General features: G+C 40.8%; 1 protein-coding gene across 2 annotated transcripts in view; it reads right to left on the minus strand.

Moving 5' to 3' along the window:
• Window positions 1–9,192: 9,192 nt before the first annotated feature.
• The window catches only part of zdhhc9 (zinc finger DHHC-type palmitoyltransferase 9), a 108,058-nt gene continuing 103,218 nt past the window's right edge, over window positions 9,193–14,032 (minus strand). For both annotated transcript variants that reach the window (XM_041195807.1, XM_041195806.1), the window contains 2 exons: window positions 12,429–12,516; window positions 9,193–9,551 (listed from right to left, as the gene is read on the minus strand). In XM_041195807.1, the coding sequence (XP_041051741.1) occupies window positions 9,327–9,551; window positions 12,429–12,516 (313 nt within the window). In that variant the 3' untranslated portion in view covers window positions 9,193–9,326. The remainder of the gene's footprint in view (window positions 9,552–12,428; window positions 12,517–14,032) is intronic.

The raw sequence follows: 14,032 nt of genomic DNA on the forward strand, positions 1-14,032 counted from the left end.
CTGCTGACAACAGGCTTCTGGTCACAACCACACAAAAACCTTCTGGAGATGCAGCAACAGGCAGAAGAACATCTGGCAGAGCTGCCAGAGGCTACACACAGCCATGCTTGGATGAAGAAGCTCATCCAGTTCATACATTCTACCATGTGCCAAATGAGATAGCACATGGCTTCCTCTACTGTCATGAAGAGCCAGGTTGAGCAGATGTTCAGTGACTACCAGATATACACTCAGACCTCCATGCCATCACTCTGGCCATGGGCTATATATAGCAGTGACCAGATGAGAGGTATGAGATGCCTGGACATCCCTCCAGGGGTCTTTCCTCCTCTGGTAGCCAAGGAACTGCCGAGGGGGAGGAGTGCCAATCTGCCTCTTATGGGGACTCCTCTTGGGACACTGAGGGTGATCAGCTCCTCTACCAGTGACTCCAGTAGCTGCAGCCAAAGAGGGTGCACCTGCACCCATGCAGGAGCCCCTCAGCACGTTGGGTCCTTCTAAGCCTTAGGAAAGCAGAGGACAGCTGCCAAGGTCATCTCAGGTATCAGAGCATTGTACTAAAAAACAAAATACTGCGGATGCTGGAAATCTGAAATAAAAACAAATTGCTGGAAAAACTCAGGTGGTCTGGCTAACAAGTCTGTCCGGTGAAGGCGAAGTACTGACCTCTCCACAATTGGGATGGCAAGCATGGAGTGGCTTGTCGACACACAACGGTAAATTTCTCTCGGGAGGAGATGCAAAGGTGCCATGGGTGTAACGGCTAAAGCATAGAGCTCTAGAAAGCCATCATGCCTGCTTGAATCTGGTGTGAATGAGGGTCTCACAAAGCTATCCACATCACCTTAGCACCTGGTGCAGGAGTCTCAACTTGCTGACCTGCCTGCTCCGATCCATTCTCCTTGTTAGGTGGGGAGTGTGGCTCCTCCACGTCAGAAGAAGTCAGCAAGGCCTGCTGCACTAGGTTGTGTGATGCATAGCAGGCGGTAACCCCCGCGCAGATCAGAGAGCTCTGCCAGAGCAGTCCAGGCAGAACTTCATTTTCAACAAGCCAATTGTCTGCTCAATTGTCATCCTTTGATCATCAATGGTATTATTTATAACTTTGAGGGTGCCTCACATCGTCATTGCCCAGGTCTTGAGCAGATAGCCCCCATCACCCAGAATCAATCCGTGCAGTAGCCTCAAAGTGCTGTGGCACCTGGTAGTGGCAAACATCATTAGAGCTCCCAGGGAACCAAACACGCACCTGGAGGGAAGGTTTCATGTGGTCTTAAACCAATTGCACATTAATGGAATGGAATCTTTTTCTGTTTATTAATGACGCAGATGCTCCCAGAAAGCCCTGATCGCCATGTGTGTGATCAATAACCCCCTGCACTTGCGGGAAGCCTGCAATGGCCCCAAGCCCACAGATGTTTCAGCCAGGGTCTCCGGGTATGTTCTGTATCACATGGACTCTTCGACCCTTTTAAACAGGACTTTTGCTAGTACTTTGAGGCAGCAATGAACGGCCGCCTGGGAGATGCCACATGTTCCCAGTTGAGCCCTAAGGAACCAGTATTGAAGTTCAAGGCCATCATGTAGGGGGGACATGAGGAAGAACTTGTTTATGCAGAGGGTAGTGGATGTCTGGAATTCGCTGCCCAAGTTGGTGGAAGAGGCAGAAACTCTATACTCTTAAAAAGTACCTGGATCTGCAACTTAAGTGCTGTAAGCTGCAGGGCTATGAGCTAGGTGCAGGAAGGAGGGATTAGAAAGGGAACCTGGGTGTCCTCAGGCTGGCATGGACAAGATGGGCTGAATGTCCTCCTTCTGTGCTCGAACTTTTCTATGGTTCTATGACTCTATGATTTTTAAAGCCACTGGCACTGGGTCCCAAGGGCCACAGGTCATCCTGCAGCAGAGCACATAGGTCAGTGATGGTCTCCTGAGATTATCTGCAATCATTGCTGGCACTGTCTCTAACATTTGGAGATAGTTGAGAGGAGACCTGTATACTCTGGGATGCAGCAATGATCTTTTTCTGACTGGCACTGGTTGGCTCCTCTTAACCCCCATGAGTGTTTGGACCAGCTGTAAGCTATGCTCCTTGATGGCTTTCTAACATTTGTGTAACTGGATCCAGTTCCAGCCCCCCTCTACCACTCCTCCCCCACCCAGAGCTCCAGGAACACAAATAAAAACAGTGAACATGAGTCATACAGACTCGAAACGTTAACTCTCTCTCACCAAAAATGCTGTCAGGCCTGCTGAGTTCTTCCAGCATTTTCTGTTTCTATTTCAGATTTCCAGCATCCGCATTATTTTGTTTTAATCCAAGAATACTGGAAGGGCAACGTGGGCTCCAAAAGCGTCTGGTAAGGGTGCATCCTCCACTGGGTCCCTCGCCTTCAAGAAACACCTGGCACCTGTGTGCGAATCACCTCTTACAGTCACAAAGATCGTGCAGTCAGTTAGATCTGCTCTTTTCCTGGGATCACCCTTGACCTTCCTGCTGTGACCCTTGAGCTCCCCACAATGATTCCCAGACTCCTCACCCATCTTCGAAGAATATGGCTGAGTTGTGGCAGGCAGCTCCAAGTGGCTCACCTTCCCTTCACAGGTCAACTCGCCTGCTGACCGCCAGCTTTAACTGGCCAGGAAACTTAAGCCCATGATCGCTATGAGTTTCACATTAATTCCATAGGCAACATTTAACGAGTGGTAATAAAACTCAAAGTCATTGAAATTACTTTCCCACCACATGCTGTCAATATTACAGTACCTCTTCCTCCCCGCCACTGGGATAATTCAGGCCTTTTATCCCAACATTTGAGAACAGACGTAGCCCCACTACACCATCCCCCATCCCCACCTCATTCACCACATTAAATTCCACCCTGAGTTTTGTTGGAAAATGATGGTAATTTTTACATAACTGTACATTGAAGCCAAGTGTTAAGGCTATGCTATATGTTAGTTTAATGCACTGAGGAAACAATTATGCACACCCTTAATAGAACAACTAACAGTTTGTTAGCTAATACAACAGTGATTACAACTGACTACATTTCCAAGTACTTCATCGGCAGACGTAAAAGATGCTACAAAAATCAGGTCCTTTCTTTCCTCCATTAATACACATCTGGAACTTCAAAAGGGAAACATTAAATAGACTCAAGAAGTCTTTGTGTATTACTTAGAACAATACGTATTGTTTCACAAATGTTTTCAATTCTAACTGCAGTTATAATGCGGTCCTAATTTTGAAAGAAATTTGAAAAAAAATCAAAAACTATTATAACCCACGGCTCCCTGAACTGAAATTGAAAGTTATCAAAAATTTGACTGTACCCTGCATAAAACAAAGTATTAGTGTATGTTATAAACTTAACATAAAAAAGATATCTAAAAATCACCTTTGTTGAAGATTGAACACTGTTCTTGGCTATATTTCAAATAAACTCTACTTTTCCCTTTAAGATTTACATTATTTACAGGATACATCTGCAACACTACCAATAACGTTTTACAATAACATTTAAATTACATTAAAACTTCAGGATATTGGGTTACAAGGATAGGCCAGAATAGAATTAAAATGCAGTCAGATCTGACGCTCATTTATCCAGTTTGTTAAAACTTCCCCAACCTCTTGTCTCCCAGCACACAAAAGAATAGAATTTCTGAGGCATTGGAAGGCATTAGCTTGGAAGAGTCAGTACTGAATTGCAAGGAGTAATCTGAAAAGGAGGCTGAAAGGATTAAATGCTGAAGATCCCTACTTCCAAACATGTATAGCTGTGAAAACTAATTAAAATTAATAGACAGACTGCCATCCAGGAAGGTGATAAGATAGAATTTGCATATTTAATTTAATTACTCAGATCTCCTATACTGAAGGTTGACAACTATTTAAAAAACAGTTAATGAATAAATCTGCATTTGTTTGTATAATCTCTTGCAAAGCAAAGGGAGGCAAGTGTTGAGTTTTATTGGAAGGCATTGTGCTGATTGTAAATCCTATAATTGTTCAGTACCTGCACAATCTGATTGGTGCTGGGAGGAATAGGCCCAGTCTCACCACGTGACTGGGATTCTGCTCCTCATTCTCTCTTGCCCCAAATGAAAAGTGTAGTAAGAGTAGGCTCTAAATTTGCTGTCTGAGATCTGAAGTTTATTCCTTTATAAGCACATATACTAATGAATATCAGTGAAAAATGTCAATGTCTTCTGTAGGGCCGTCCACCATGGAACTCTCCTCTGTCTTGAGTTCTGGGGAGAGATCCCATCCGAAACATGAAGCTGACTTCGCCTTTCAAACGCTGACTGACTAACAGGCTATGCATCTTCTATTTTAATTTCAGGTTTCCAATTTTTAATTTCATCTTTATTTCTTGACAATTGAGGCCAACTTTTGTAAAGTGTTCCACTCATATAATCAGATTAACCCAACTTTCGTAATAAGGTATATTTCAAAAATATTCTTTCATAGATTAAAAGCACCAACTGCTTTAGCATATAGTACATGAGATTTTAAAATTAACCGAAACACAAAAACAATGCCCCTTTTGAAATGGTTCAATGTACCCAAGATAGGACAGAATCTTCATGACTAAAAATAATTAGATAACTGAGGCCTTTTCAGTATAGTAAGCCTCATCTTTAGGTCAAATGGTAAAGCAGCTCCAATCAGAGCTGGATAAAATATTTTAAATTCACACACTATCCAACAGGTGTCTGAATACATTTAGCAGAATTCTAACATGAGAAAACTCAAAAAGCCATTGTGTCCCCCTCGAATCATTTTGCCAGATCTCCCAGGGAAATAGTAAATCCATAAAAAAGGAACCTCAAGGACAGTTTAGTACCACAGAAACATTAAAGATGAGACAAAACTAATTATTTATTTCTACCAAGCTTCACTACATCAAGAAAAAATACTGACATTGTCACAAGACAAAGATTTTCATTTGTGCTTACCTAAAAGTGATGCAAAATAGGAAAATAGAGCACTATGTTAAAGCCTTGGCATACTGTTCAACCTCAAAGTAGGTTGAAGTATGGGCTTGTGTCTCTTCCAATTCCATTCTGCGACCAAAAAGAGCTTTGTTTTTCCTTTACTCAGATGAACCTCAAAAACATCAGTTCACAATTCCAAAAAGTTGCCACCAAATACATTATGAAATGGAATCAGCCACTTCACAACAAACACTCCAATTTTCAATTTGCAATTAAACCAATTAAAGATGGAGCGAGAATTGGTTGTAAACTTCCACATATGCATTTTCTTCCCCCCTGGGCAGAGTCAGAATTTTCAGTTCTCTAACGGATGAATAAGAGCATCTCTCCAGGTTTCTCCCTCGTCAACACCACTCCTGTTCTTGCTCTAAACAATTTAAACACTGCTACATGCTGTAGCGGGAATCTGCTACAAGCCAGAAGGACTTCCCATCCAGAGTATTCAGTGGCACTCAATTGCTTAGCATAGGATGCAGGAGTATTGTGTGGCAGTTCGCGAGAAGTTGACATGGGGGGGCAGAATTGAGTAATGCCACATAGGATTGAGGAGAATGCCAATAAGAATGAGATGCAGGAGATTGCCAGCAAAATCTTTTGAAGATGGAGAGAGTGTGTCTGCATGGTCTGGAAAGGAAAGGCGGTGGGTACGAGTGATGACGAATTCGGAGTGCCTTCACGAACTCAGAAAAGGAACACCTCTGAAATGGGTGGGTGCGGAGGGGACTTGGAAAAGGTTTGGAGGAGCTTGTATACCTCTGAACTGTGAAGGCAGTTGATGGAGGGTGGGTGGGGTGAGGTAGGGTAGGGTTGGGTAGGAAAGAGGGGAAAAAAGAAAAGGGAATTACCTCGGGATGCATGGATCGGGGAGGGAAGTGGTGATTTTAGGGAGATGATAATCTGATTGGGCTAAAAACACAAATGTCAAATTATTCTTAAAATTGAAGCAGTAACACAACTGTTTGAAGTTAACCAGATTTCACTACAGGTGCAGCATTTGGAAGGAGGGTGTACAATTTTAGTTAGTTGCCTTATGCTCAATTACAATGACTGAATTCCTCATTAGGCTTAAACTTTTTGCACTATTACACAATATCTGCTGCTGGAAAGAAAGAAAACTAATTCCCAAGTAGCAAAATGAAAGTAGTTCTCAAAATTGAGATGTCCTTTCCTTGTATGATTAAAAAAGTTGTAATGTAGACTTTAAAGTACTGAGAAAGATACCAAATATTAACATTTTCCAGTGGAATATATTTTACCTTGCCTTGAGAGTTAACTTGAGTTTTAAAATGTCAAAGCAGTCAGTACATTCTTAAATATTAGAAGAGCATAATAACTTAACAGTTCAGAATTTAAAGCTCTAGAACCTTACCTTTACTTAAGCAGATTGTGTTTTTTAAACATTCTGCCTTATTAGAGATGCAATGCCAATACACACAGCTTAAGCTGGATGGAATGTCTTTTGGGGGGAAAAGAGATTTTCCATGTTACAGGACACATGGGGCCAAGACCTTCAATTCAAGTACCTGCAACTGTGCCATTTTTGATCTTCAAATTTCAACTTAAAAACGTCTGATCTCTGATCCGGATTCCCCGAAAGGCTTCACATAAATCAAAGTTACAGACTTAGGAGGAACGAAAGATGAATCCAGATCACCTATTTGTGCACTAGCCCTTTAGTTAAGACACTGACCCTCTAATAATGCATTCTCTCTAATTCATATCAACATTTAGGTGGAGTAAAGAAGTTTTTTTATGCACTCATTAAACAAATGACAAGATCAAAGGGTGGAAAAAGGTTCAATATTGAAGGTTTTTCAAATGATTCATGACATTTCAAATCCCCAAAAAATTGTAACCTCTCAAACACATTTTTGTTGCACTGAAACTAGCTTATCAAGATAAATGTTTATTTGGCTAATTTCAAGTGAAACTTCAAAGATAGCAACATACAAAATTGATGGAAGGAATTTCATTTCTAGAGTGCTCCCCCATTGTTTGTCCAGAAAAGTGTATTACAGAAAGTAGTAGAGTCATAATCAGGTTAGGATCTTGACTGAGAAATGGCTAAAGATAACCGTAAAATTACTTTGCAGACTGGGAGCTTTTTCTATTGGAAGCTACATTTAAGACATTAATTCAAATCATTATAATCTTCAGTTGATTAGGACTTGTTTAGGTCATAAAAATGTTGAAACAGGCTATGAAATATCCTGAGTTGGTTAGATATGCAGGTTATGAATTTCATTATTCGAGTCAATTGTCAGTTGAAAACACGGCAAACAAAAAAATCCGATACTGCTCCCAAACAGTTGTCAGGCATTGCATAACTATTGTTTAAGCTTTGCAAGAGGGAATCATATTTGGTAATTTAAAGGTGTGCTGTAAAGTGTAGTTTCAGTTTAAAAGATTACATTAATGTACATCATATCTACTTTACAATCAAGTGTGATCTAAAGTCATCAGGATGAAATTCCACTTCATAAATTCTTCAAAAATGCAACCATTGGATTTCCAGTTCTAGGCATTTGATTTGTACTTGAGATGTTCAAACCAGAAGAAACTAGACTTTGGTTCCAAGAATCAGATTCATACTTGCAACAAATTCCACATACAAGAAAATCAAATTCTCGTTAGGTCAGTTTGGCTTTGGAACTATAGGTCTTTCAGCATACAGTGGGGAATTACAGAATGGAACGGCTTCATTAAAACTATTGACCATTGAGCTGTACTTAAGCATGTGTAATAGCATATAGTATAACTGAATTCCAACAAAATGGAATTTTGCACAACAGGACTAAAACAAACGAATGAATTACCATTTTCATTGATGCCACAATTCCATTCTTACTACCATTGACTATTAACACATTATAATCACGCATCTCAAAAAGGTATTACAAATTTCGAAATTGTTTAATCCAGTATTATGAAAGGCACTGTTGTCAGCTCAGAAGAGATTGGGAGCACAAAGCAGTCTATTAGTTTGTCTTTATGCCTTAGTTAGGGACATGAAAATTGAAAGTCAGAGTTTCAGCATACCTTGGAATTCAGGGACTTCAGCCTTTCGGGCAAGGCCACAGTTTCCTTTTGGGTCTTTGTTGAAATTTGGTAGTCTTAAACTGCAAAAGTAGTCTTTGAGCAATAAAGATTTTTTTCTATTAAATTATAAATGACTAACTATTTATAGTTTTCTATAAACCATCTATTCCATCATAGCAGGTAATCTCAATCAGAACTCACTTCCTAATTTAGAACAAGTGATTTGTTGTAACACATTTGCACCATGAATGTTCCAAGTTCCCTTTTGCCAGCTCTATGTCTTGCACCTGAGCACTCAATACCCTTTAAAAAGTACAAGGGAGAACAACTTGTTAACAATGACTCCACCTTAGAATCACACAGGAATGGAAAGGCTTTTTTCTCTCAGTAACAATTTCTCCTGGCTAAATATTTTAAGCCACGTGTCTATTTTACATGCTATCACAGTATGAGTGGCCCCAGTTCGTAATTTACTAGTAAATCAACAATGACACCATAATAGTGTTTGGAAGAGATTGTAATTTCATGAAAACAACAACCAATAGCAGCATTAGTTCACAACTTTGTTTTTAAAAATTAGTATCGCACTACCCAAGCATATTTTGAAATTCAATATCACTTACCCTACATATTAAGCTCATGTACTCAGGGAGACTGCTCAGTTACACACACACGCATATACATTACTACATATTCTGTAAGACAACTTTCTCACAACTGTCTAAAATGGATAGCTGATCACTCATTAAATGTCACCGATTACAGGCATGTTAAGTTATACTCGTCAGCTCCAAACATCGACATGTTATGTGTAGAACCCACCTGAAATTCAGCACATCAAATGAGGTATTCACACAATATTTATCCTGCCAGTTATTTTCATGAAGTTACAATATGAAACATATGGGTAATAAATAGAAACTTCATCAGTGACTTTTGTAAAGTTCATCTGTCACATTGCATTTTTGTATTGTGAACTAAAATAATAAATGTTAATTTATGAATGGACAGATCTGGCCATAAATAGGTACATTGGGTCAAATTGCTCAGAAACCTTTCAGCGCCAGTCTTCAACATTCCTGGTCTGATGTTATTCCTCATTATCTACATCCCACCCCACCCCCCACCCCCCCTAAACTCCTTCATATAAAATCTACAATACTGATCAGATGAAAATTGCAGTGTCAAACCAATTTGCACCTTAATTTAGCTACAGGAACTGTCTTCCAACTTCCTTTTGTGCGCCAAGTCTTTTTTTTGCACTTAGTCCAGGAGCAAATTTACTAGAAGGCATGGCCCTGGTATGAAGTTTCTTTTGTAACTGCAGCCCTTTGCAGAACTGTAGTGCCACACTGCATACTTAAGTCCACTGGCGGAGGAGATGGAAGTCGCTTTTTTGTGCCAGGTGATGGTATTGTCTCTTTTGGTTCTGGTTCAGTTTGCCCAGGTACCGCAGGAGTTTCTTTTACTGGTGCCTGCTCATTGGCTATCAATGGAGCTCTACTTGCCTAAAAAAGAAGAAACATCATTAAGAAAAGTTGCTTTTACAGCCGAGTCACATGAAGACATGCAACTATCTACACGGACGAGAGAAACAAAATGATGGTAGCAATCATTACAATGGCCCTGAAAATTCTGCCTTTTTTAAAATTAGCAGGCATGAATGCACATCAAGTGCAGTAAATTCTGCATCCAAGTATGTGATCCAAGCATTCAAGGGAATAAATAATTTCCATTTTCTTCCCATCATTTTGCATTCCTGACCCAGATTGCATTTACAAATGTAAAATGTGAAACAAAGGAAGCTGTAAACACAAACAATTGTTTGAACAGTTCTGAAAAAAGGTACAAACATCATGTGTGCTCCCAGTTTTTGGCCTTTTTGCAAATAATTAATACAAATCAGATTTAGACGAATAATATTCCACATGACCAGCTTCTACATTTTTGAAGACACGACGATCAGCTAAAAAGGAGCACAAAAGGAGATGGCGTTGGTTCTACCAATGCTTCCCGAGTGACCTTCACAGGATGTGAACAGATTGGAGACAGTGCAGAAGAGATTTACAAGAATGGCTCCAAGGATGAGAAACTTCAGCTATGAGGGTAGATTGGAGAGGTTGGGACTGTTCTCCTTGGAGAGGACAAAGCTGAGAGGAAATTTGACAGATGTTCAAAATCATGAGGAGGCTGGACAATGTAGCTAGGGAGAAGCTGTCCCCACTCATAAAAGGATCAAGAACAAGAGGGCTCAGATTTAAAGTGACTTGCAAAAGAAGCAAACGTGATGTGAGAAAAAACTTTTTCATACAATGAGTGGTTCAGGTCTGGAATGCACTGCCTGGAAGTGTGGTGGAGGCAAGTTCAATCGAGGCATTCAAGGAGACATTAGATGATTATTTGAATAGAAACAATGTGCAAGGGTACAGGTAAAAGGCAGGGCAATGGCACTAGGTCATAATGCTCATTTGCAGAGTTGGTGCAGACAAGATGGGCTGAATGGCCTCCTTCTGTGCTGTTAAGATTCCGTGATTTTAATAAAACTGCAAGGTTAGCATGGACTGCAAAGTGCAACTGGCAGCATTCCACATATTTCACAATATTCAGTGCATTGAAAACAGAAATAATTACCCTTGTTTGGCAAGAGTACATGCTGTGCAGCTCAGGCAATTCAGTAAACAGAGGTTAATGAATGGAAGAGATGCAAGATGCGCAATGGAAGGAGTGATTAGGAATTTCAAACCACCAACAGCCCTTGGTATTGAACTAGTTACCCTAAGTGAAGCGATAAAAGTGATACAAAGAACATGAGACAGTGCTTGCATGTGTAGGACAGAGAGACAAATAAAACAAGTGTGAGCAAGAGCAAACCACAAAAGATAGTGGGCTGAATTTGACCTCAAGCAAATGGAAGGAGGGTCCAAAGCATACAAAGGCAGATGGTGGGGCTGAGCGGTTATGTTACTGGTGTGACCAATTAAGACCTTAATAGCTGCAGGACCAGAGGGCCAGCAACGTCAACAATCTATAGGGCTGCGGCTGAGGCTGCAGGGAGAAAAAGAGGGTGCCTCCGTGTTGAAGCACCCATGGAGAGTGGATGGAAGAATTTTTCCAATATGCCAGGGCCGGGTGATCAGAACGGTAAGGCCTCCAGTGGTCGTTTTGGAACTGGGATTGGCCATGGCTGCTGCAAGGCCCCTCCCTGAGCTACAGAATGACCAGAAAGAAGATACATCACAATGTATCTGATGGCCTCCCATGTGACAAGTGGCTGTGCTGATACCATGAAAATACAGATGGGGTGTAAAGTGGCCCATGAATGAGCTGGCCACCCACTTCCAGTTGGCAAGATGCCGAACTGCTGCTATTCCACTTGCTGGAAATATTCTGTGCTGGTGAGAAAATGTCAGGTCTGCATTCCAATTCCTTCTGCCACCATTTTACAAGCTGTGCTACCTCCCAGTCCACCTCAAGGGGGCTGGTAAAACTGCAGCCAGCATGCAAGTGGGAGAGACACAATGAGAGCAAAAGCAGCAAGCACGAGTGAGACACACAAATGTATGCAAATCTAGTTACTTATCAGCTGGTACCTAAGAATGACCTTGAAAGCTGCTAGATGATGATTAAAAAACCTCAACTGATTTACTAAGCTTTTCAGAAAACTGAACTTGCCATGGCCTGAACTACAATGGACTCCAGTCCCAATGATAGTAGTTGAATTTTAATATTCTCCAGGTGCCTCGTCATTGTGCTCGCACCCAAATGAAAATAAAAAAGACAGAGGACCAAAAAAAGAGAGAACTTGTAATTAAGAGTCTTATGTCCTTGGGACATCCCAAGCACTTCACTGCTTTTTAAATGCACTGACTTATGTAGGCAATAATGACAATCAAGGTCTCAAACAGCAAATGGATTAAATGACAGCTAATTGTTTTTTTTTGATGGGGTGGATTGAGGGAGGAATATCAGAACTCCACTTTATAAGTACCATCAGGTCTTTAACACCCAAACGAGGGCTGACGACAGAGCCTCAAATGCCAAAGACAATTAACAACATAGCAACCCCTTAATAAGGGACTGAAATGTTAGCCTAGCTGGTGCGCTCAAGTTATGTTCAAATAATGCGGTTTAATCCCCCCAACAAATCCCTTTGTTTATTTGTAGAAACAGGCCATGTGGTCCACCAAGCCCACTCCTTACCAGATCCCTCAACCACTTCCAGAAATCCATCCAATTGTTCCTTGAACCTGCTTTGTGGTTTTCCCTCGTAACTTATCCTTAATAATGAAAATGTTCTCTCCCAATTTTCTTCCTTAGTCTAGGTTTTCCAGTTTTTTAGGTATTTGGGATACAATTAAGCAACAGAAATATCACATGGATCTTACCGTAATTTGTGGCACTGTGCTTGCAATTTGGTTACCATTGGCTGAAACACCAGCCTCATCCTGTATAAGCCCCCTCCTGTCAAGAACACTGGAAAGAAATGCACTTGGTATTAATTTCTAATTACATAAAACATTTCATTCCCTTTTATGTCATTAACATGGAGTGGGAGTTGGAACAAGATGGAGAGAAAATTAAAATGAGCAAACAAACTAGCATACACATGGGACATAATATGCTATTATTGTGATAAGGCTGTCACTTAAATGGTACCATATTCTCTAATCTTCAACCATCTTTTGTATAATTGAGTGCTTACAAAAATATCTGAAGCTACATTTCACAAGATTAATCTATTCAAGGCTTGACATGACCCACACTGAGCTGAATATTGGGCAAAATTCAAAATTAAAAAGTACTGTCAACAATACACACATAGCTTTTCTTAACCTCAAAAAGTTGAGGCATTTGTACAAAAAATCTTCAGCCAGACAGCAGTCAACTTTTAAGGTTCCATGAATGGCAAACAAAACAAGTGACATGTAATCTGCTTATTTTTGGCACTGCTAGTTGAGGAGCAACATCAGCCAGGTGCCAGGAGGGCTCCCTGTTCTTTTTTGAACATTGTCATGCAATTTTTGATATTCACTTGATCCATCGGAATAGGCAGACAACCTCAGTTTAACATCACAACCAAAGGAAGTACTCTAACAATTTAACAGATAGTTATTGCTCAGTAAAAACAGCTGTAGTCACTGAAAGGGTCCAGAGTAATTCAGAGGGCCAGGTTAATGCCCCAGAGGCTTGCGCTCAAGTCCAACCACAACAGTTGAGGGAATTTAATTGCCATTAGTAAAATAATTTAATTCATAAAAACATCTGGAATAAAATGGTATTCTCATTAATAATGATAATGAAACTACCGGATTGTCATAAAAAGCCATCTGATTCATTAATGTCCTTCAGGGAGGGAAATCTTTCATTCCATACATGATTCCAGACCCACCACAATGCAGCTGACTCTTAACTGCCCTCTGATATGGATAAAGAGGAAACTATAGATGTGGTTTTAGATTTCCAAAAGGTATTTGGTAAGGTGCCACATCAAAAGGTTACTTTAAGAGCTCATGGTGTAGGGGATAAAATTAACAGATGGGGTTATTTTAGTACTGGCAAGCTGCAGTGCCACAGGAATCAGCGCTGGGGCCTCAAACATTTACAACCCATATCAATTATTTGGGCGAAGGCACCTAATGTATGGTTGCAAATTTGCTGGAAAGTCAATTTTTTTTCAAAATTTGGTCACGGGGTGTGGGCGTCACTGGCTATGCCAGCATTTATCGCCCATCTCTAAATGCCCACGAGTAGGTGATGGTGAACTACCTTCTTGAAACACTGCAGGTGTAGGTATTCCCACAGTGCTGCTCGGGAGGGAGTTCCAGGATTTTGACCCAGCGATAGTGAAGGAACAGCCATATAGTTCCAAGTCAGGATGGTGAAAGGCTTGGAGGGAATCTTCCAGGTGCCAGTGTTCCCATTGTCTGCTGCCCTTGGCTTTCTAGATAGTAGCAGTCATGAGTTTAAAAGGCGCTGCAGTGCATCTTGT

The sequence above is a fragment of the Carcharodon carcharias genome, chromosome 9 (assembly GCF_017639515.1).
Source record: "Carcharodon carcharias isolate sCarCar2 chromosome 9, sCarCar2.pri, whole genome shotgun sequence".
NCBI lineage: Eukaryota > Metazoa > Chordata > Chondrichthyes > Lamniformes > Lamnidae > Carcharodon > Carcharodon carcharias.